The sequence below is a fragment of the Thunnus maccoyii genome, chromosome 23 (genome assembly GCF_910596095.1).
Source record: "Thunnus maccoyii chromosome 23, fThuMac1.1, whole genome shotgun sequence".
Lineage (NCBI taxonomy): Eukaryota > Metazoa > Chordata > Actinopteri > Scombriformes > Scombridae > Thunnus > Thunnus maccoyii.
This window is the reverse complement of record NC_056555.1, coordinates 15,631,584-15,656,047: the sequence shown is the minus strand read 5'-3', so window position 1 is coordinate 15,656,047 and position 24,464 is coordinate 15,631,584. Positions and strand designations below refer to the sequence as shown.

Here is a 24,464-nt window from a genome sequence, read left to right as displayed (position 1 = left end):
AAGCACTATAAATATGGATTGATCATAGTCACTGGACATTAGATATACATAATGTTTAAATGAGCAAATATCAACATTTTCACAATAGCCTCTAACTACTGGGGATAGTCTGAGCATGTAGAAAACCAAAGGATATTAGAGAAACAGCAGAAAGTCTACCTCATCATTCAGTCTTGGAGACTTAGTGGCCTTTAGTGTGACAATCCAAAATGTTTCTTGTTGGAGGAGTTTATCACCACCTCTTATACGAGACTTCAAGGGCAACAGCTTTCAAGGAAGCAGGGCTCCTATATCCTACTTGACTGTAATGAACGGTCATAGTTTGGATTTTTTGTGTGAATAGCAGCTCTATCTCACACAGGCTCCACCCTCCCTGTACTCTATGGGTAATACTCTCCCCCAACCACATGCATGTATTCACCCACTTAACTTTGCAAAAATGTAGCCCGCCAATCAGGACGCGCCTACCTGAATATGTGTGGAGCCCACAGTATATAAGGCAGTTTGTCTGCCCGTGCAATATTCTTTTCTCTTCAGTGAATGATGAGTTTGCCCACTGATCAGTTTTCTCCACGTAGTGTGGAATCGCTACTTTAAAACACTCCTCACTCGTCATGTCCCAGCTTCATAGCCGGCAAACACCATCATGAGCTCTGCTTTCAGTGCCTTGGATGAGTCAATGCGGAGAAAGGTGTTCAGCATCCACCATCCTGCGTAAACTGCCGACAGCTGCCCGAGATTATGTGCCAGTGGTGTTGGGATCACTTTTGGTGTTTCGATGTGTTATCCGCTGCAAGGAGAGTGAGTCGGACCTCGTGATCAATTACACCGAGTCCCCCACTCATCACTGGGGGAATGACGGCTTCATTGCAGATGAGGAAGATAACATCTCATCGGTGTCTGGAACACTGGCATCTTGCAGAGCCTTGCTGGTGGCACCGCAGCACCACCTCCTCCGTGAACTAGGAGCACGGGCACAGAGTGCAGATGGGGCTCCATGACAGCAGGCTCCCGCTTGGAGCAAATCGACAGCACAGAAATGACTATGGTTATGTCTATGGGAGAGACATCTCGACGGCAAGGGCTGTGTTCACCAGCCCCCCTACGATGTGACAGCAAGGTTTTTCCACTCCCTCCCGCCATGCTATTCATGATGTTTGTGAATGTTTGCCTGTTACATTGTTTTGATCAAAATAAAATACATTTCTAACAGAAATAACAAGTTCCCACACCCTCCCCAACTCCCAATTCTTCATGCCGCTGTGGTGAAGTCAGATAAGTTTGCTCCACATGGCGTATCATGGCTGTCCAATGTTGCACAACACACACACACTGATGTTGCACCTTAAGCATCAGTGTGCGTGTGGGACCCTCCCAGTTTCAGGACACTGAAACTGGTTATTCTCTCCAGTTCTACTGTGTCCCTCCTCCATTCATGGGTGTCAAGGAGGTGAGTCTATTGAACGGCAGGCTGTGTTCTTGGTCCTCCAAAACTTCAAGCCCCAGGGGATACATGTATTAGTGAGGACCGACAACCAAGCCGCAATGGCCTACATCAACAGGCAGGGTGGAGTTCAGTCCACTGCCCTGTTGAGGATGACGGAGGACCTGTGGAGATGGGCCTCAGAACATCTGTTGTCTCTGAAGGCACTCCACGTCCCAGGACTGGGGAACAGGGGGGCCGACCTCATGTTGAGGACCAGACCCCCTCCAAACAAATGGAGGCTTCACAGACCAAGCTGATGCAGGCTGGACTGTCTGTACAGGTTGTACAGACCATTCAGGTGGCGACGGCGGGATCCACCACTGCCTGTTATAGGGTGAAGTAGTTGGGATTCCAACGGTGGTGTGAGGAAAGGAGGTTAGATCCCCTGATGTGTGCAGTTGGTTCTATTCTTTCCTTTTGGCAGTGTTTGCTGGGAAGAGAGCTGTCTCATGCCACTATTAAAGTGTATGCAGCGGCCATCTCTTCCTGTCACAAGGGTTTTGGTGACAGACCAGACCAGCCGCCCTCTTGTGAAACTTTTCTAGCAGGGCATCAGGAGACAACGCCTGGTGATGCGTGCCTCTATCCCCAAGGGGAAATGCCACTGGTGCTTGAGGCTCTGGTGAAGGATCCTTACGAGCCTATGGAGCACTCCTCTCTGAAGGCGTTGTCACTCAAGACAGCTTTGCTGCTTGCTCTGACCTCAGCTAAGATAAAAGTGTGAGTTAAGCACCCTGTTGGTTCACCTCAGGTACATGCTGCTTCATGGTGACCACAGTGGAGCCACTCTCAGACCAAATCCCTCCTTTGTTCCTGAGAACATACAGAGATTATTTCAGGTTTAAGGTTGTTCAGCTGGATGCTTTTTGCCCTCCACCCCATGCAGGGGATGGGGGGGCAAAAACTGCATCGGCTTTGCCCAGCCCTATCTAAGAAACGCTTTGTTAGGTGGCTTTGTGAATGCATCCCCCAAGCCCATAAGCAGGTGGGAAGAGACTCTCTTATCCCATCTTGTTGGGTCTAAGCGAATAATGGGGACAAAACCTTTTGGCATTGGTCCAGTATTGAGCGAGAAAGCTTCAGCTGGCAGCCGGGAAACGAGCTGCAATTCTTGGGGGCCCGTCAAAGTACGTCCGCTAAAAATTCTCAGATTGTCCTCAGATTGTTATTATAAGTGTCTGATGATGAAAGTAAACACAGGAACTAGCCACCTGCAGCAGCATTATGGCTAACTTTCTAGTTTCCTTACAGTCCAACCGCGGTGAAAGTCAGCCTGATAAACAAACTGGTGTGCGCAAATGAATATGTGGATGACTTACATATTGTAATTCCTCACACAGTTACGTGTTGAAATCACATTTTTCTTACTGTGTAAAGCTGAATGTTTGGTCCAACCAGCCTCGCTCTTTTCATCCAGTTGATTCTGTGGAGGTGAAATAGTCTCCAGGACGACAATGTTGATAAACGCTGTAAATCCATTTGAAGTAGTTATACAGCTGGGATTACTCTCATCCGTGGACACTTCTAGATTTTCCGAGTCTGGCAGCAACAGGTCCCACTCTGCAGAAAAAGTTTTCCGCTTCACTTGTCAAGAGAGGAAAGCAATGACTGTAGGAACATCAGCAGTTTCTCTGAGGTAACCGTTACTGTACGTTAACTTTCCTGACGGTCCTGTTGCCTTTCTGCCTCCATTCTTCATTTTTCCCCTTTCATATGTTTTATCTCCTCTCTGTGTACTCCTGCTCGAATAAATATGGTTGGCCAGTCAAAGTGAAATGACTCACGATTGTCCTCATAATCGTCAGTGGGATAATACGTCATTGCACTTAGTTTTTTTTCATTTCCTTACAGTCTAACGGCGGTGAAAGTCAGCCTCATACATGTAAACAAACCAGCATGTTCGGATGAAAATGTGGGTGGTTCGGTTAGCCGGCAGTTAGCCATAATGCTGCTACAGGCGGCTAGTTCCTGTGTTTACTATTGTTGTTAAACACTTATAATAACAATCTGAGCCTGTCAGTGACTAAAACAAGCACTTTTAGTGGACATACTTTGACGGGTGCAATTACCCCCAAGTATTACATTGCAGCCCGTTTCCGGCTGCCGGCTGAAGCGATCTCATTCAATACTGGATCAACTTCAAAAATTTTTGTCTCCATTAGTCACTTACACCCACAATGATGGGAAAATAGGGTCCAGGCTGAAAAATACCGGAATTTCCCTTTACGGTATGATGTTTCCAAATCCTTATGTTTATACCCAGGCTCTCCAAACCGTAGCCTAATTTCTGCAGCTTTTAGATCAAAGTCCTCTTCTTTTTCCTGGAACACGAATACATTGTTGTTAAGAGTCTACTGTATTAACATCAGAATGAATTCATTAGGTGTATTGTCATCTGTTCTAGATTGTAAAAAAGGTTCAATGCTTCAAGACCTTCCTCATGTTTGATGTTACTACAGTATATAAGGATGTAACACCCATGGTGACCATGAATGCATCACCAATGTTTTTAATCTCATCAATCCTGGTAAGGACATGTGTGGTGTCTTGTATATAGGATGGAAGAGCAGAAGCAAATGGTTTAATGAAATGATTGATGTACTGAGAGGCTGGTTCAGAGATGGAGGATATCACTGATGAAGGGTCGGCCTGGACAGTTAGATACACAAGGAAGTCCCATTCTTTTTCTGTTATCCACTTTGACCCTGATTACCACAGCACCACCCTTATCCACTCTTTTTACCAGTAGGTCTTCATTATTAGAGGATGTTCTACAGTTTGGTTCTCAAAATAGTATTTTGAGGATTTTGGTGATACCAAACTTTCAGGTGCAGACTCCTGTAGAATTTAAATAGGTCAACCTTTGTTTGAAAATGATTTGCATAATTTGTGGGTGCAAAACTAGGACCCCAGGACAGCAAAGATAGACATTCTTGTGGGAGAGGGATACCTGATATATTTATCAGAGTCTTGTCCTGTCTGGTTGTCCGTCTGGTGGTTTGCATGACTCGCTGGTTCTGACTGGGAGCCATGTGTGTTCTTCCTCCTCCCCTGTCTTGTCTTTTGCTTGCGTGGGACATATGATAGTGATGAGGGGGCTCTATAAAATGGTGGTTGTTTATGAGATCAAGAGTAGCTACACTATGCACACCTGATAGTCAGCCAGATCTTGCTTGAATTTATTCAGTTTGGACTTAATAAAGTCCAAACTTTGGACTTAATAAAGTCGCTTTTGGACTTAATAAAGTCGCTTTTGGACTTAATAAAGTCCAAACTTAATAAGAATATGAGAAAGCTTCTCAATGTCCTCCTTCATTTCCGTTTTGAGTGGTATTTGTTCCTCATTGGTATTTAGTGAATCAACTTTTGTTCTGACCGCATTGATTTCATTTTGTTATTCTGCCCTTTGTTTTTTGGCTTCTTCACTTCGAAGGAGAATCAAACCCAGTGAGCATTTATTCAAGATAGCCTTGGTCATGGTCATTTCACTTTTTTCTGTGAGATCAGGTTGTCTTTAAGTCCAGATTGTTGTGGACAAATGATGATATTTCATTCGTGATCCACAAGGGACCATCTCTGCTCTCCAATAATCTGACAGTGTTTAATTTTTGTCTGACATCAAACTTGATTTTGATGTCAAACAAAATCAAGTTTGACATCCTATTTGTATACAAGTGTTTAGGCAAAAATGTGGCACAGCCCTGGGCGCCAGTTTTGCTCCTAATTATGCCTACCTCTTCTCTGACTTTGGTTTGCAGAGCGTGGGTATTAACATAATGATCATACCGCAAAGTTAAATCTATGGATAGGAAGAGTGTCTTGTGCAAAAAACAAAAAAACATCACATAATTTAAATACATATTTTGTATTGACTTACAGTAAACAGTCTGCTCAGATCTGCAATATCATCAAACAGAACTGGAATATATTACACAGTGATCCATCTTTGCAGAAATTGTTCCCTGAACCTCCTGCTTTTGTCTTTAGAAGGGATCTCACCCTACAAGACAAGCTGTTCCATCTATTGCCGAAGACTTCTTGGCTTTACAAACCTATAGACAACCTGTGGCAATTATTGCCAATGCAGCAATATTTCTAAAAGGGACAGATTTGTGGATGTGTTTACCAATAGGACATATAAAATAAATCACTTTGCTAACTGCAACACTTCCTTTCTGTTATATTGCCTTGAATGCCCTTGTGGACTTTTCTATGTGAGGGGAACAAAAAGGAGATTTTAAAACAGATTTGGGGAGCATAAAACTGCTATTCACACAAAAAGTCCAAACTATACTATGGCTGTTCATTAAAATCAAGCAGGACATGGGAGCCCCTCTACCTTAAAAGCGGTTGCCCTTGAAGTCATACCTAACCATATAAGAGGTGGCGATAGACTACTACCATCCCCAGTTATTTGAAGCTATTGTGAAAATTTTAATATTTGCTCATTTAAATGCACAATACATAATTTTCTGCTGCTAGGGATCTCTCAATCAAAACAACAACAAAAGATGAAGTTTGATGACGTCGTGAAGTAGCGTAGGATCATGGGAGTTTTTGCCTTCATTGTTAAACAACCAGCTTCTCCCAGTTAGGATTCCTTCAGTGTTCATTGTTCAGGAGGTTTTCACTGGGAGCTGAATTATCCACAGAGGTCTCCTCCTCTCCAAAACATACGGACCCGGTGATTAAAACCAGTAAAAACACTGAATAAAGCAGCTTCACGTTAGAAATCGTTGTTTTTCTGATGCTGTTTGGCGGACACAGGACAACCGCAGGGGGTGTAGATAAGTAGATAGATCTGCAACCTCACTGCTAGATGCCACTAAATCCTACACACTGGTCCTTTAATTATTTGGCTATTCTGCAGGGGATCAGGTAACAAAATGTCAAGATTTGTCTGAGGTTTGTTTATCTACACTAGAGCCTAATGGAATTTCCTTTTTTGGTGCAAAAGCACTTACAATATATATATTTATAGGAGTTATTTGGGGTGTGCCCAAATCTGAATACATTATTCGAAAAAGCACAAATAGTGTGTTTTTTACGAATATTTACTTTGTACAAATATTTTAAAAATGATTTGTTTACGGGAAGAAAAAAAAAGTCAAATACCAGCACGCAGGTCGGTTACATCACTGTCTAAGTCTCTATTCTCTGCTCTGCTGTTACGTCTATCAGCAGGTCTCAAAGAGGGGAGTCACATCAACCTGCTACATGACACACATTTCTTAATTTGGAGTTGGGGGTGTTCCCCACAGATAAAGCTGAGCTACTGACACATGCAAAGTGCCCCCAAGGGACTCTCCATAACCTGTTATTCCCCTTCTCCTTTCCACAAAGTTAGGTTGTAAAATAAAGGCAATAAATGAAAAGTGCAAAGCAAGAATCATCTTTGAAGTTCCTACCTACACATTACATGGTGTGCTGTCTCTGTGTTATGGGTGTATAAATAGGTAGAGGTCCGTCTGCAATGAGGCGATGGAGCTTTAGCTCAGTAGTCAGTGCAGTCATCTATGATCTGGGAGACCTCAGTTCGAGACCTGGTGTGGGGACCTCCTTCATAAGATAGTTTATTCATGAACACTTACTGTAACACTTTAATTTTTTAAAATTAAAAGCGTAATAAAAACAAAAACAGGATCTTTAAGCCTATTTCCACTTTTATTTGAATACAACTACAAATTGCTGCCCCAACAAATATAGATACAAATACAAATACTGGGCCCTCTGCACATCCCAAATATCTATCTATCTATCTATCTATCTATCTATCTATATATATATATATATATATATATATATATATATAATCTTTGCTTGTTTTCTTGTATATATTTATTTCTTCATTTAAATTAATTGAATTCATTGATAATATGTGAAGTTGGTTTCATACATTTTGGGGCTTGGACATATACATTGAATATTATTGCTTATTAGTATTTGTTGGGTACTTTCAGGATCACTTACTGTTATTATTATTATTATCACTTCTTTGGCAGGTATGCATGTGTGGGGCCCATGCTTTAGCGCCCTCTATTGGTTATGTACAAGGCCTTGTGTGTTGGGTGGAATGCCACCCACGACTAGTGTATAATTCAGATTGATTATCTGTTTGTCAGACTCTGAAGATTTAGAGTCGATACGCGTTGGTCTGCTTCGTTGCCTATATGCTACAAGAATAAATTCAAAATATTATTTCACCTGAAGACTGCCTTAGTTTTTTTCCCCCACAGTTGTCTGCACCATTTAAGGACGAATATCAAGCAAACTTCCTGGATCTTGTTTATTGTCAGAGGTTACTTTTGTGTTAGTGTTCTCTTGGTGCTTTAGCAATTAATGACTGGATTAAATTTCATGTAATTGAAACTACATTAAATTAAAAATACTGTAGCTGTTAGCAGCACAGAGCTATAGTGGTAAAAAAAAATCTAATTTTACAAGAATATGAAGCTGTTGACTTCACCAAAATCCCCAAGCTACTCACTTGTACGTCCAGGTGCACAAGAGCATGCTAGAATTCCCTTTTGTGGGCTCCTAGGACTCCATGGTGCTTAAAAATCACATACCGTAAATCCCCTAACCATTGCACATGCAAAAATATGCAATGGACAAACAATGAGAACAAACAAGAGAATGAACTGATGAACACACAGAGCCTGGCTCCCTTTCTCCTCCACGCATTTTTATTTTCTCATTTAGTGTTGGTTTTATTTGGCCAGGTTTTGAGGTAGATGTCTCTAAGATTGTTGCCACCACCCTAATTCAATGAAGGCGAATAAAACTTGGTTTGTGTTGCTCACAGCAATAAAACATTACATTTTTTAAAAAAAAGCAACATCTCCTTCCAGAAATAATGTGCTGATTACTCAAGATACTCCACAGAGCTCATTGTTGATGGTTTTCATTGGAACTACTTTTTACTGATGAAGTAGTTCCTGTGAAAATTATAGACAGTGAAATCGGCTGTCACCTCCATTGTATTATTTGTGAAACCATAAACAGAGACAGGCCTGTTATTTGGCTTTGTTTTGGATCCGCCTGTGATGTGTAATTTTTTACAGAACATGTGTATCCCAGAAAAACAGCACAAACAAACACAACTGCACTTTCATACGGTCAAACTCATATGTGCAACATCTTGCACACATGGTGTGAAGACAAATGAGCGTCCCTATGAACAATATTGTTACTCACTACATATTCTTGGCGTGTGGTGAGTATTGCACCAGAATTTAAAGATGAAGAAACTCAGTTTGAAAATAATGTGTTCTATACCTTTAAAGACCTTGTCAAACTAACTAAAAATGAACATTTATTACTATTTTGGCTGACCAAAGCTATCTCAATGTTGCAAAAAGCCTTATCAAAACCTAAAAACACCTTTTCCTTCTCTCTACAATAAATGTATCTGACTGGCCGGGATTGGGAATGGACTCCTAGTCTTATGATGGGAACTCACCTGCGTCCATGACATTAGGGAATGTGATGCTGACCAGTAACTGTTGGAGTATTGACCTAAAAGCAAGAAAAACCCCAAGGATGAAAAATGTCTGGATTAAGAGGAAAATAAGTGACCATAAATCATCTGTATAAATGCTGACAGAGAATTAAAAAAAACATAATGATGACGTAAAGGCTGAATGTTCATTCATGAAAATGTTTGATTAAAAATATCTAAAACCTCAAAATACATTTTTATTGTGCATACTGTAAAACAAGCTGTTAATGACATCAAGACAGTGAGCATAAATCAAGAGAAGATTTTGTGGAATGTCGACTGTCTTGGGAACAATTCAGCTATTAAACAGATGCTATATGTCCATTTCAGAAGAACAAATCCTTGCCTGCTTTCTTCTGTGTTAAGAACTTACAATACGGCTTCTTCAGTAAAAAAAAGGGTTAACACTAATGCCAGCGATATTTAGTTTAGAAAAAAAGGACTCACCAGGCTGCAGCTGTTGCCCACCATCCTAAATTCAAAATATCTGCAATTGTGGGCTGAGAGGAACAAACAAAATAAGGATTAATATCAGAAAAAGTCTAAATTGTGTAAATAATTAATCTAACAAATCATTTTAAGCTGGCCAAGCCACTCTGAACATCCTGCTTGTGTTTACAGTGGCTGCAAACTATCCACATTTGCCAGATAAAGACTAAAAGGTCCAGCCAGAGATTTTATTTTCTTCCCCCTCAGAGGAAATTAGAACACAGTCCTCCACAACAGATGCTAGCATAAATATGTAAACAAAGAGCCAATGAAAAAACAAAGTAGCACACGGTTTGAATAAAAGGGCCAACATGTTGCTTTGATTATGGTTAGCATGCGAGGGCCTTGTTTTGGTGAATCAGTGCTGTGTCCTTTCTATTCAGTTGATGGTGTGTTGAGTCATCAAGGAGTCTTAACTAACCGTGTTAAGAGACATCACTGGCTGTTGACAGCGTCTTTGATCAGAAGATATCTGCATCTTTCATCCCACCTTGGTCGCTCAAGCGTGTTGTACACATTTGTGGTCCAAGTCGGAAAATTACATAGTTTCAGTTGTCAACTAGTGAGGGTAATTTTTGCATCTGTATATAGCCTACCTATGACGACTTTCATCTCTTACGTAGGGTATCAGTTTATTACCGCTACCTTGAAACACTTTCCAGCATCTGATAGAAATTCATCAGTATCCGTGTAACGTTTGCAGGAAGTTTGAATCATTTCACTGTTAGCTGTAAGTTCTGTAAGTGATGAAAAACAGTACCTCTTTCTACATCACTTGGTGTGTTAGCCAAGCATGCTAGACCACCTAATCCTGTTACTGTTACTGCAACTCCCACTCTAACGCTTTCACCATACCCTCTGCTTCCCTTCTCATCTGCTCTATCCAGATTTATGGCTCCCTGGTGAGGGATGGTTTGTGTGTGTACACGTGTGTGTGTGCGTGCATGTGTGTGTGACCACTTGGAAGTGTGTGAGCAAGCAGGTATGAGTACAAATGGCTGCATGTGTACATGCCTTTATGCAGTGAAATGAGTAAATGTATACGTACGGATATCAAAATGTGTGAACATGTAAGTGAGGGTGTGCACATGTGGGTGGCTGTATGTGTGTGTGTGTGTGGTAGGTTGTGTATGTATGGTCTCTGGCTTATGTAACTCACCACATAGACGGATCGCAGGCCTGCTGCCGCCTTGCTCTCTGTCTTGGGGTAACAGAGCGACTGGTAGTCGTAGGTCTTCTTAAAGGTGAACAGGGAGGAGTTGACCAGGTTTATCATCAGGATGGGGTCGATAACACCGAAGAAACGCCCGATCTAATCATAGAGAGAAAGAATTGAAGAAGCTTTTCTTTTCCAGTCTTGACTATTGTACAAAAAAAAAAAAAAATCAATAAAGTTATAAGAACCGATTGCAAAAATGTGGCCAAAAGCACAGCAACCTTTAGTTTCCATCTGCAAAAACACTTACAAGCAGTGTCCATTAGGAATATTTGAACACTCTATATGAGCAAAACCTTTAAAACGCACATAGTAGATGTAACTGACTGAGGGTTTCCTCAATATTTCTCATTTACAGAGTGGTTAAACACTTGTATGCTTTTAACATAAGATAGTTAAACCTACGCAGAACAGGTGAAAAATGTGTGTGCATGTGGAGAAACAGTTTAAAACACAGAATACAAGCTCACAGTGAATTTACAGACACACACATACGCACAGTAAATCACCCACAAACCAGAATGATGGACTTCAGTATAATCTGATTAACACAGTCCACCAGGGAGCCGTAAATTTCTACTTATAGGAAGTAGTTTGTCTCGGCATCTCAAGGTGTGACATGACCGTATACATGGGAGTATTTAAGTACTGTACTTGTGTATCCATGAGGGAGTATGTCTAGTAAGTAGTGCTCATCTATGTGTGTGTGTGTGTGCTGAAATATGTGGGTGTATGTGTTAGTGTGTGCATGAGGAAATGCAAACTATCCTTTTCCTTCCACTTTGTAAGGTCACAGCTAACAAGCCGTCCTCCACATATCCATTCCTCTTTAGTCTAACAGTCAAAGGATATATAAATCTTCCAATCTATAAGGTAAAGGGAGCCTTCTCCCCTTTCCTCGTGCAATAACACAAATAATGAATTAACAGTCACAGCCCTGTAGGCTGCAGACTCCCTGAGGGTTTCAGAGAAAGAAAAGGTATGAGCTGGAGAGAGAAAGACATAAAGAGCGGGAGAAAGCGAGAAGCTTAGAGAGAGAGAGAGAGAGAGAGAGGGAGAGAAACTTTGCTCCTGTAGAAATATGATTGAGGGCACACAGCCTTCTCCAAACAAGGCCTCAGGTCCCTGGGTTTTAGTGCTGCTGCCAAACTTCAGAGGGCGACTGATTTATCCAGCGCACACCCAGCACTGATTACGAAGGAGCCGAGGCTGCATGAAAAAACATTTACTCAGATGACAGCAGGGGCCTGCTCTTAGCGTTTAGCATAGGGCAATGGGGAGCGGGAAAATGAGTCCGCTAACTGGATGTGTGTGTGTATCTGTTATTTGTAGGAAAAGATGGGTTGAATTGTGCTGAGAGGCTTAATTTGTTGTTTATTTCTAGTTTGGGTTGTCGAGGACAAATTGAGACCTATAAAAGTTTCATAACAGATTTGGATGATCGTGGTCTAGAATCACTTAAAGTACGAACCCTCAAAGACAAATTTGGTTTCATTTAGGATATGAAGAATTTATAGTTGGCATCAGGGATCATTTATCAAAGTGAAATAAGGTCAGCAAATTCTGCACACGAAACAAAAAGTATTTTGAGAATGAAAATTTGTTTTTGACTTTGGGAACAGTGGTTGAATCTTAACTCAAAGTCCACTTACTGTACTGTTGATTTTTCTGAGCTTTCTTCTGTGTTTCATGGTCTACATCAGTGGAGGTTGCTCAGTTTTAATAGAGATGGCTCAGTTGTCATCACATGACAGTATAGGTGGAAAAATTGTAACCCCTGTTCTTTTCCCTGATCTTTTTTCTGTCTGTCCGCTGACTTCTGGTCAATGACATGGACCCCTTTCTAGTCTGGAAAGTGATGACAACTTAGCTCAATGACAACTGAGCAAACTCCATCTGAAAGCTCCAAAAAAATAGTAAGTGAGTTAAGATTTTTTCTTGTGTTTTTACAGATGGAAGACTGAGAAAACTGATCTTAAATTTGTCATATAATATGAGTGAGCAATTTTTCACCATATTTTGAGATATTTAATTTAAAGCTGAAATGATTAGTCCACTAACTGATAAACTGATCAATAGAAAATGAATTAGATGAATTCTGATAATAAATTAAATCATTTTAATCGTCTTTTTTCTAAGCAAATTGGAAATCTGGAGTAAAAAAAGAGCAGGATGTTGAAGTGGTGACCGTCATCTGCTGCTGGAGTGGAGCATTTCTCTGAATCTGGAAATGAATTTGGATTAGCTAGTTTGAGCGAATATTCTTACTCAGGATACAATTTGATGATTTGGATATTGCATAGGGCCGAACTAGAAATGGCTAAATGACGTGCATGATAGTCAAGTAATGAAAAAACCACTGAAAATGTTGAGTGTGAGTATTCATTAAACCCTGATGTCTCTGCATGAGTTATTTCACCAAAAATATTTATGTTTCTGATTTTTTGTCCATAATTATAAAACCATAAGCATGAGCACAGCAGGCGATCAGAGCTGTACAGTGAGTCAGAGAAAAGTTTTTTTTCACTTGGCGTGCTCTAAAAAGAGAAGAGTAGACGGTGAAAACAGAGCTTTTAATCAAGAATGCACGGACTGTTAGCCTACTTCCCACAGGCATTTCAAAACCAGTATGTTGCAGGTTCCAGCTCTTCCAATGTGAGGGTTTGCTGCTTTTCTTTGTCCTATTTGATAATTAATCAAATATCTTTGAGTTTTTTACTTTTGGGTGGACAAATTGAATGATTATAATAGTTATAATTAGCAGATTATTCTGCAATAAAAAAATGAGTGGCAGCCCTAAATTCATCCATGAAATCAAGATATAGGGACAAAAAGTTTGACACATCTGCTCTTTTCTGCATTAGACCACCAAACATAAATTATGAGATTGAAAGAAATTGTAGATTAACCATATACTGTATATCCTATTTTATTTATTTTTCTAACAACCCAGAATCACAACTTACCTGCCTTGGTCTATAGTTTTAATAGAGACAGTTAAATGTAGAGGCCCACCTGATCAATATATTCATCTCTATTGGACATCACCAGGAAGCCCCCGTCATCCAGAATGACACAGTCTACTTCCTGGAATCATACAGTAATTATTAAACCAATGTTGGATACTAATGATACTTATCCACAAATAATATTTGAATACTTAAACAATATGCAATCAAATCCCTTACCGCATCATTTCGCTGACAGCCACAGATCTCATCAATGCACTGAAAATACAGTAGAGCAGTTAGAGTGATAAAAAGTCCTGATCAAGTGTGTCCTTGTGCATATGTATCATGCAGATACAATCTACTCACATTCATCCTTTGTGTGGTGTTGATGAAGCTCGCCATCCAGGCACTGATGTCCAATGTCACGCCGACCACTGGGATCAAACAAAAAAAAAGCCAGACATCTTAGATCATGTTGGACCTCTGTGTCAACTTTACTCTCTGAACTTACAAAATGCAAACTTGGCCAAGGATCACAGGAGACTCGACAACTTGATGTGTGGTTTGTGTGCGTGTGTTTGTGTGTATATGTCAGAGGAAGTGGGAGAAATAGACAAACGAGGAGTAGTCCTCTGTAAAATAAGTGCTTGTGTATGTATGCATGTGTCAGAGGAAATACAGGCATGAGTAGGGTTAAGGCTACAGGGTTGCAAATATAGGTGCGTAAATAAGACACATAGCTGTAAGTGTGAGTGTGTTTATGTGTAGGTGGCAAAGTGAGATAGACAACTTGAGAAATGAGGAGTATAAATGTGTAAATATGTTTAAATACAAGCCCCATCCCCCCCTCTCTGTATATGTGTGTGTGTGTGTGTGTGTACTGTAAGTCCTTACCAGCTGGTTTAAGTACGATATCATCAATTTTTAGTTCTACTGCTCTGCTCACTAGGATTGAATCGTCACTTGCTGCAAGAAGGATAAAAGAAACACTGTAAATAAGTACATAATGCACATTTAGATGCAGCAAAACACATGCGCACACATTTGCGTTCACTCACTGTTAGGACGGTATCGTGTTGGAGTGAAGATGTACAGATCATTGTCCAAACTTCTCTTGTAGAAACTTGACTCATATGTCTCTGCTTCTCCTTTCCAGTACTGCCCAGCACTGTCGAACACATTTATACCAAACATACACACAAAATGATGCCATTATGAGGCCACAACACACCCCAGAACCCTTTAGCAAAATTTCCATTTTCTTTCTGAGATACTTGAAAGACTTGTTGTAAACCAACTTACTATAAACTCACCAGCCACTTTATTAGGAACACCTGTGCAATCTAATGCAATCCAAGAAAACAGCTCTGCCATAAATTCTACTTTTACGAAGCTCATACATTTTCAGTTTTTGATGACATTGTCAGACAGGTGATAATTCTACTTTATGTTTACTATTGAGGTCGTAGTGGGTGGTGGAGGTGTACTGGAGTGCATTATGTTGGAAAGTGTTCCTAATATTTCCCCCCACTCATGTTTGTTAATGGAGAGGACAAAATATCAGGAACACCATTCAATATAATGCATCCCAGTACACCACCACGACCCACTACGACCTAAATAATAAACATTAAGTCAAACTGTCACCTTTCTGACAATGTCAATAAAAACTGAAATATATAAGCTTCCTAAATGTAGAATTTATGGCAGAGCTATTGTATTGCATTGCATTAAATTGCACAGGTGTATCTAATGAAGTGGCCAGTGAGTGTATATCTCAATACTAATAAAATGTTAGAGCCCCTACTGTTCACCTAAATGTCTTTTCATTCCATTGACACTTCACACTCACTAAAGTAGTTAACAACCTACTGATTGTAGCTCCCCATTAATCTCAGTCCTGAATGATCTAAGTGTCACCTTCATCTTGAAATGATACTGGCATCAGTAGTCACATATTGTAGTGTTTCAGAACACAGCGCAACAACAACAACAACATCTCTGACATCTCACTCCTCTGGGGTACCTAAAGGATCTGTTTTGGATCCACTGTGCTTTCCCTGTATGAGCTTCCACTTAGCGATATCTCTTGTCAATATGATGCTAACGTCAATACTTATGCAGATGATACGTGTATTTACATCCATCCTGTCTCCTAATATGATCCTTGCACAGGGTGAAGACTTCAGACATCCAAAAGGAGCTTGGAGTGGAACCACTGTCCCTTCCCATTTAAAGAAATCTATGAAGGTCGTATGGGCATCTGATTAGGATGTCCCCTGAATGCCTCCTTGTGGAAATATTTTAGGCATGTCCAACTGGGAGGAGACCCAAGGGCAGGCAAAAAACACACTGGAGGGATCATATATCCCATCTGGTCTGGGAAAGCCTTAGGAACCCCCAGGAGGAGCTGGAGGCAGTAGCTAGGGGTATACGGATAAGGGCCTGCTTTTCTTAGCCTGCTACCATTATGACCCAGGCTCAGACAAGCAGCTATGGATGGATGGATGAATGTTAAACATTCAACAGATCTGATTTTATGCCATTAGAAAGCTGCAGCTTTCTTAGTAGACCACGTCATTATTCTTTATCTGATAATCCTGAACATATTAACTGCTTCTTCTCATGCCTCTAAATCAACCCCACCTCTCTCATGAGCTCGACAAGTACCTTTTGGGGTAGACCCGTGTAATCCCTCCATCGGTGGCAACAAATCTGGCCGAGACACCATGCCTGACAAGCAGAGAAGATAAAGCTATAAAACATACAGTTACAAAAATCTGGAATGTGCTTTATGCCTGCATGACATTTACTGGTGATTCTGAAATATTTGAGCCATCTGTATTCAGTTTTTCCACATAGACATTCATTACCAGACACCAAGTAACAAATAATTGATGCCACATTTTGTTTTGCTGAATGATGTAAAGCATTGATGGTAATATGGGAAACATTTCAATGATTCACTTACTGCATATCATTTTCTTTCCAAATCTTGATCAGATCTGAGGTGATGCCTGCATCCAAGAGCAATCGGTTTACCAGCTCCACATTACCTAAATAGCAAAAAACAGTATCACTTCAACTTTGAGTGTTTGAGTGTCCGGTGTGTTTTCATTTTTGCTATTTTTGTTGTTTCAGTAGTAGCAGGTATCTGCAGGAATATATAGAATAAAAGTATGAGTATCAATAGTCAAGAGGGAATGAGTAATGATGTGAGAAAAAGAGAGAAGGAAGGAAATGAAACCAAAAAATCCAGAAAGAAAAATAAGAGGATTCAGAAGGCATATATGATATGATTAAAAAGCAAAACAGGGAAGAATTGGGAATATTTTTAAATGGTCAATGGACTGTATTTATCTCCTATCCAAAGCGCTTTGCAATGTGGCTCTCATTCAGCCATTCACACACTCACACACACTAACCAACTAGGGATTTAATGTCTTGCCCAAGGACGATGCAACATGTGGACAGGAGGAGCTGTGGATCAAAGTGCCAACCCTGTGATTATTGGATGTCCCGCTCTGCCTCCTGAGCCACAGTCGCCCACACATTTACTTTCTCACGTTAGGCAAAAAATGAATTGCAAATAGAGTTCAACACAGGAATAAGCTTCAGCTGTATAAGATTCATCACCAAGCAAGTAGCGATGGGATAATATTTCATGAAAAGGTAATTTCTCAAAATTATCTTTTGAAACAAGACAGCAACAAAATATGCAGTTACAATTATGCACACTTACAAAAAACAAAAGATGCATAAATGTGCCTAATGCTGCCAAGGTGTAGGTGGTGGGTCGGTGTGGGTGTAACAAATTATTTTCCGAGACATCCAACAAGACCACATGACAAACAGAACAGGTGATAAAAGCCGTTTGCCCACTTTTTGGCGGTGCCCACCACTTTGAACTCTCCGACAACCCGCTTCAGTCCATTAACATCGAGGCTCGTTGATATACCCCCACCACCTCCTCCCACCTTTATGACACACCACACACATCAGAGAAAACAGCTGGTGTAACACTTTATTTCACCCCCCAATCCACCTTCCCTCCTCTTGCAGTGGTTTTCATTAGGGATCCTTTATTGAAGGCAGCCCAGGAATTCCTAATGTCCTTCAACTTCTTCGCCACTGCAGTGGCTTAACCAAGTAAAGCGTGTAACGATACTTGAGCCGCCAACAGTCCACATGGGTCATAGTCCTCTTTCTCCCTCTGTGTTCCCTATGGACCACATTAAACTAGCAGCTAATAATGGTGAAAGTAATATTTCAATTGGGTGAGAAGTTTTATTGGGTTGATCATGTTGAGATGTTTGAAGTGAGCTCTCAAACTCATATGACCCAAATACACTGTGGAACAAACTATAATGAAGCTCTTTTATAAGTACTCAGGGAGCTTTTGTTTTATTTAGGTGGTCAACATTGTGAGTGATGCATATCAATGAGTGAATGCAAGAAATGGCAAGGATGTTAATGCATTGGTCAGATGTTTGGGAGAAGGTCCACTGGCCCCTGATTTGTGTTTTATTGCTCGGCTCGTGCTCTTGGCTTGACGTGTCCTGCTCTTTCTCACAAACACACAGTAATTGGATGAGGTCGAGCGGCTATAGGTGGGGTGTGGAAGGCATATTACTGGTGAATATTGTGTGTGTGCAAGCGTGTGTGTGTCACATCTAAGCCGATGTGCCTCACACATGTGCACTCAGGCGTGTGATGGTCAGACTTTTAGAGTTAGCATCAAATGGGTAACACGAACACAGGGGTTCCACATTACAAAGCTTTGCCTGGTCATGCACACCAAACCATCCAGCCAGACCTGTATTTCACTGGAAAGGGAGACCTCTGGGAATAGGTTTCGGTTGGCCCTCTTCCATTAAATGTTCAATGCACACCTAAATGCCAGATGGCTGAAATTCATTCACATATACACACTATAGCAAATACTATAAAGCTTAGCAGCTCTTTGAGATGTAAATAGGAGTCTGTAGGAAGAACATGGTCCAAGTGTGCTACAGAGCACAATAAGATTCAGTATAAAAGCTTTGATTTTCATGACGAAAATGTCACCATTATGGGAAAATGTAAGGTGAACAGCTTCATCTTTTAATACTTACACATTGGGTTGTTTGGAGTCTTCGTATCAATGTAATTGTTGAACTCCATGAGGAACTCGGTGTTGTTTTCATTCTTGCTAGGTGGCTTTAAGTCCTTACAGTACGCCCTGTGGAAAAGAAAACAACTTTGTCATGAAATGATTAAAACCATGAAAGAGAACATTTAGTGATTAACAAGGTTGAAACTTGAGCCTCTACACTGAGTCACAGTTGTCATGCTAGAAGAAGAAAAAAAGTTATTAAACTGTAATTAAAATAAACTGCATGTAATCCTACCTTGGCGCAATGAATGTGTAGCCATATTCATCAAACTTGTCTGCCAGCAGGCTTTCAGAAACTGGTGAAAGGTATGAAATATTATGAGTTTCCCTCCCATACAGCTTAATATTAAGCTGAAATAATCATTGTGCGCAGATAAAATGGTGCTCCACTGGGCAGAGTGTAACACCTGTTGAATATTTAACACTGCACCAATAAAAGTGAACTCCTTCAGGGACCAAAGACTGAAATGAGATTTCATCTCCTGACAGACTGGGCAGAAAAACATTAGCGGCACAGATCCAAACTTCCAACATTACTCATCCCTCCTCCTCATAAAAACTTTCACTCATGTGTTAAGATATTTAGTTAAAATTCAACTTAAATGTCAAGGTAGCTTTTGTAAGACAAGGTGTTGGTACTCATAAAGGGGAAAATACAAATATTACAAAACAAAAGCTCCATTTACCACATAAGTCATAGAACTGGATTAACTGATTAACTTTTACACTGCACAGAAATGTAAAGCTGTAAAGACTACAGGCTTGCACAAACAGCTAAAAATCAGATTTAGATGAGAAGGACCAAAACTTTACAATAGACTTTGCCAAGCATGCTGGGTAAAAGACCGACAAGGCTTAAGAACAAGAGGAGAGAGATGAAAGTAAAGAAAAAAATACTTGCCATCTTTCCCTGGAGTGGAAAAAAATCCCAGCAGAGAGAGAGTGAGCGAACGACAGAATCATCCCCAGGGAGGTAAAGACGAGAGGGAAAAGAAAGGGGAAAAAAAGACAGGGTAAAACCACAGGGGCCAAAGGTGACACAATATTTTATTCACAGAGCGAGTCCTGAATAGAAATATTGCATTCCAAACAAAAGATTTTAGGCCTTTGGATGTAAATGGAGACAGTGCTGATGGAGAACACAAAGAGAGGCTTAAAATGTGGTCAGGATTTTTTTTACATTATGATTTAGAAGTGTTTTTAACATTACTATTAGCATTCTTTTGGAGATACAGTAAATCTAACTACACTTCAGTGATGTATTTGCAGGATGAACTGAGGGACATTAACCGCAGCTCAGTTGTGCATAACCTTAACGTTCCTTTGACATTATCCAAAGCACATCGTGTCGACAGTTGATTATACCGTACAGCAAAATTTCTCATGACGACATTGGCTACTCCTTGTCCTCTTTGGTAGCCATGATTAGGAAATAATTGCACCCATGTGCTTTTCCTTTGATATTCGGTCACCACTTACTAATCCAACAAAGTATCTAGTAATGATGGATAGCAGGGAGATTTGGGGAGTGACGAGTGAATATATTTCCACACTGATGATGGCATTTCTGCAAAGTTTGTGAATATTTTGTGAACAACTGGATCAGTTAAATGTCTACAACATGCAGCTACAATTCATCCAAAATGTGGATGGATTTCAACATGAATCAATCTCACACATAGAAACATGCAAGACAAGAAACCTGCATTAACTTAACAAATGCATCAAAGATAAATGTGGGAACTGAGACATGATATGTTTTCAAGTTCACTTGAGTTTTTTAAACTGACATTTATATTCGCCCTCTGAAAAGTATAAAACAGACACAAGTTGGGCTTCAGTTTCAGTTAAACCACAGGGCTTAAAAATGTTCTGTGGAGATTTTCGATTCAATGACCACAAATGAGACAAAACTGATGACAAAGCACACAGAAGGACAAACAGAAGAGATGAAGGTTAGTGTGTAAAGAGCGATCCTGTCTTTCATTAGGAGTTACTTAACAGGGTTGTAAAACTCAAAGTGAGTCAAAAAAGAGAAAACAAAGAAAAGCACCAACTCATGTTTTGGGTGCAGACTCACAGCTTTCTCCTTTATGGCTTCACCTTTAAATAATGCAAACATCCTGTCCTCTGTTCTTCCTGCTACATTGGGTTAGTGCCAAAACCACATCTGAGGGCCATTTGAACAGGTGGGGGTTAAATACATACATGCGGACACAGACATACACACACCGTCTGTGACGCGCTGTGTGGGCGCTCATTGCATGCGAAGCACTGCTTCTGAGAGCAGACGCCAGCTTGATTCAGAGTAACAGAATTGTCATAATTAATCAGAACCCACTAAATGAAGAAAAACAGATGATGAAAAAACAAAATGCTTCTGTGTCCGTGAGTCTGCAGTGCCACATATGATGAACCAAGTTAGTGGTGGAATTAACATCCAATATTTGCTGGTGGTGTTAGAGTGAGAGGATGACAGGGGTTATGAGGTCAAGCACAGGAGGAGAATACTTGCCCAAAAACGCTGCAGGAATGGTCAGGAAGTTTAGAAGGGCAGGAGAACGGGAGGAGGGAGGAGGGTAAAAAAGATGAGGGGAGGAAAGAGGGAATTGGAAAAGAGAACAGGAAGGGGAAAGAAGCCAACAGGGTTACACAATATTTTATTCAAACTGACATTGAATAAGAATATTGTATACAAAAGTACAAAACATTTAAAGTTAAGTAACCCACAGGGAATACATGGGGAGATTTAGATCAGGATATACTGTATGTGTATGTATGTCTGTATTAATGACGTCGCAGAGACAAACTCTGTTTATACAGTCACATTACGGGACCTTACCTCTCATTCGGGGACAAAAAATGCTCTCCATATGAGGGTTTAAGATACGGATTTGGGTTAAGCTTTAGGGTTGGGACTAGACATTGTAGCAGTGTAGTTTGTTAATTATAGTTATGGTTAGGCCAAAGAAAGCTCCAGGGAATGAGTGTAAGTGAATGCAATGTCCTCTTAAGTTACAAAAACAACTATAGTAGCTTTGCTTGTTTGGACCGATTAATTACATATAATAATATACAATTTACATTACAGCTCCTTCTTTTTTTACTTAACTTTTCAACACTGTGCATAAATTATTATTATTAATACATTATTACGTAAATAAACTTACAGAGACTTGAAACTTGGTTGAGGTACATACATTTTTGTCACTTTTATTAAGTCTCAAAGTTAATTGCAAAACTCTCGTTGTTGGTGTAACTAAGGATGCCCTGTCATTAAAACTTTTGGAGCCAGTTAAAAAACTGATTTTGTTTGACAAAAACAAAACACAAAACTTATAAATCAATGTGATTTAAAAAAAGTTTTATGCTGTGTTTATCCTCTCGTCTCATTTTCTTTTTCCACAACATTCCCCACGCAGTGCCTTTCAGCTGCCAACACCTTAATGTAAGACATTGGAACAACCTTAAAAGCACCACCGAGGATATTTTAAAAATAGTGCCTGCTCACAACTGCACTTAAAGGTGATGAAATGTTCAGTGTGATGGATTACCACTGTCAAGCCTGCTTCAAGTCTCTGCCGGTTGATTTTAACAACAGTCTGAAATTAAGGGTGCCTAATAAGTTGGAAATCAGTCTTAAAATACCCAATATGCTTTGGAAAAGGGTTGGCGAGAATGAAAAGGACTTTTAGAACAACCAATTTAATGAGCTAAAACCTGCAACACTTAACTGTGAATTTACAAAATCTACAAACGTCCTGTTTGGCTAATGAGTGCAGCCAGGCGGACCAGCGGACAGACAGAGGGACAGACTCTAACCATGGACGGCTCCATCTTAACTGCAATGAACACACACATACTATAAAACTGTCCTTTGAGTAACACTATGAGTCAGTGACATCTTTTACTAGTGGGAACAGACAGGGCTCAAAAGAGACATAAGACGACAACACCACACATATGGAACTTCTGATCCACTATATAGCATTCAATAGGCTCAAGCATGTACACACACACACACACACACACACACACACACACACACACACACAGCCACACATATAGCCACTTGTACACATGCACACACACATAGAGTTTCTTAGCTGTAAATGAACTGATGAGTACTGTATGTGTGAAAGGGGACACTGGAGCCACTCGTCCCGCTGTCTGGCGACAAAAACTTTGAACAGCACCACAACTGAGAGTGCATGTTGCCATAGCAACACAAGAGACATGCAGGGGTGGGGTAGATGTATATGATTGTGTGTGTGTGTGTGTGTACAGTAAGTGTGGGGTACTGGAAGTGATGGATAGGAACCATGAACTAAGGCACGAGCGTTTCCTAGCCTTACATGGAGAGCAATAATGTCACTGGCGAACATTAGCAGTCATTTCCCACCATGCACCGTCTGTCTACTGTCTGTATTGACGGAAGGTAAATGTTACTGAGTGGAAAAAGTAAGAATGGCAAAGGAGATTGAACTAATTTATGATGGCACTTACATTTTGCCTGGGTGATTGTGTCGCCAATTGTGGCCCGGATGTAATGCATACTGTAGTCAGGAAGGACGAGGGCCAGGCTAAATGTGGACACACACACACAAAAATCTTATATCAACAAGTTTCACTACAGGTCCCTCTTTTGCAATAATTTTGTGATTTTTTTTTTTTTTAAATTCTCAAGATTTTTTATATTGCTGCTGCTGTCTTGCTGACCCAAGAAAGCATTAATTTTTAAAGACACAAAATCAACCAATCCACAGCAACTCGGTATTTTTTTTCTTAAATGTCTCGGGTTTGCTTTGAGAAAAATCATTATAGCATCATAACACCACTGCAAATCTTTCAATAACTCCTGCCAAGCATTTCCAGCAGGACTTATTTACTTAAACACTGGCCCCTCTTGGCTTCAACTATACTGTAGATCATTTTAAATTGTGCCTGGACTTTGTCCTGAACTTTAGACCACAAGCCAGCTCTAGTCCTGAGGAGAGCGAAGTGTTTTTATGCAATTATGATTTTGCAATTTGCTAAATATGCCTGTGCAAAGCATCTGGAATTTCTAGACTGAGGAAATAACACATGTAATGGATTTATCCCTTAATGAGATATATTTTATATATATATATATATATATATATATATATATATATAATAAGATATTTACCTGTAATCTGACCCCTTTACTGGTGCATAGGTGTAGGTCCTCTGACCTTGGTCCATGTAGCGCTTTGAGGACAACAGTTTGGTCAGTACAGTAGTTGTAATAGTAAAGTACAGTATGTTCAATTTTCTAAGCAGATGATTGTCATCAACTCCATACAACACAAAATTACCTCATCTTGGGATTTTACTAATGTAGGTATTATGTAATCCCCTTTTTCACCATCAATCATTTTTTTTCTCATCTGTAATCAAACAGAAAAAAAAACAATTGAACTATATTCATAAATGATAATTCTATTGTGATTCTGATATGACATCATGGAATGATAGAAGTTGGAGTAATCTGTTTTCCAAACCTCCACTTTCATCTCATTCTCCATCTCTGCGTCAAGGAAGTCCAGCGTTACAGGTTCCTGAAACTTGGCAGTCTATATAGAAAAGCGAGCAATTAGCTATTATTACTTACAATAATTTATAATCTGAGTGAGAGAAATTGG

General features: G+C 40.2%; 1 protein-coding gene across 4 annotated transcripts in view; it reads right to left on the bottom strand.

The window, feature by feature from the left end:
• The window catches only part of LOC121891211 (voltage-dependent calcium channel subunit alpha-2/delta-1-like), a 104,561-nt gene that overhangs the window by 7,985 nt on the left and 72,112 nt on the right, over positions 1 to 24,464 (bottom strand). For 2 of the 4 annotated variants that reach the window (XM_042404016.1, XM_042404019.1), the window contains exons 19-36: positions 24,324 to 24,395; positions 24,138 to 24,209; positions 23,969 to 24,030; positions 23,305 to 23,381; positions 21,314 to 21,322; positions 19,700 to 19,708; positions 19,034 to 19,094; positions 18,758 to 18,864; positions 16,615 to 16,699; positions 16,314 to 16,376; positions 14,702 to 14,811; positions 14,538 to 14,609; positions 14,010 to 14,077; positions 13,881 to 13,919; positions 13,708 to 13,779; positions 10,636 to 10,788; positions 9,435 to 9,487; positions 8,949 to 9,004 (exon numbers count right to left, since the gene is read on the bottom strand). In XM_042404016.1, the coding sequence (XP_042259950.1) occupies positions 8,949 to 9,004; positions 9,435 to 9,487; positions 10,636 to 10,788; positions 13,708 to 13,779; positions 13,881 to 13,919; positions 14,010 to 14,077; positions 14,538 to 14,609; positions 14,702 to 14,811; positions 16,314 to 16,376; positions 16,615 to 16,699; positions 18,758 to 18,864; positions 19,034 to 19,094; positions 19,700 to 19,708; positions 21,314 to 21,322; positions 23,305 to 23,381; positions 23,969 to 24,030; positions 24,138 to 24,209; positions 24,324 to 24,395 (1,240 nt within the window). The remainder of the gene's footprint in view (positions 1 to 8,948; positions 9,005 to 9,434; positions 9,488 to 10,635; positions 10,789 to 13,707; positions 13,780 to 13,880; positions 13,920 to 14,009; positions 14,078 to 14,537; positions 14,610 to 14,701; positions 14,812 to 16,313; positions 16,377 to 16,614; positions 16,700 to 18,757; positions 18,865 to 19,033; positions 19,095 to 19,699; positions 19,709 to 21,313; positions 21,323 to 23,304; positions 23,382 to 23,968; positions 24,031 to 24,137; positions 24,210 to 24,323; positions 24,396 to 24,464) is intronic. The other 2 variants (XM_042404017.1, XM_042404018.1) reach the window with 2 other exon arrangements.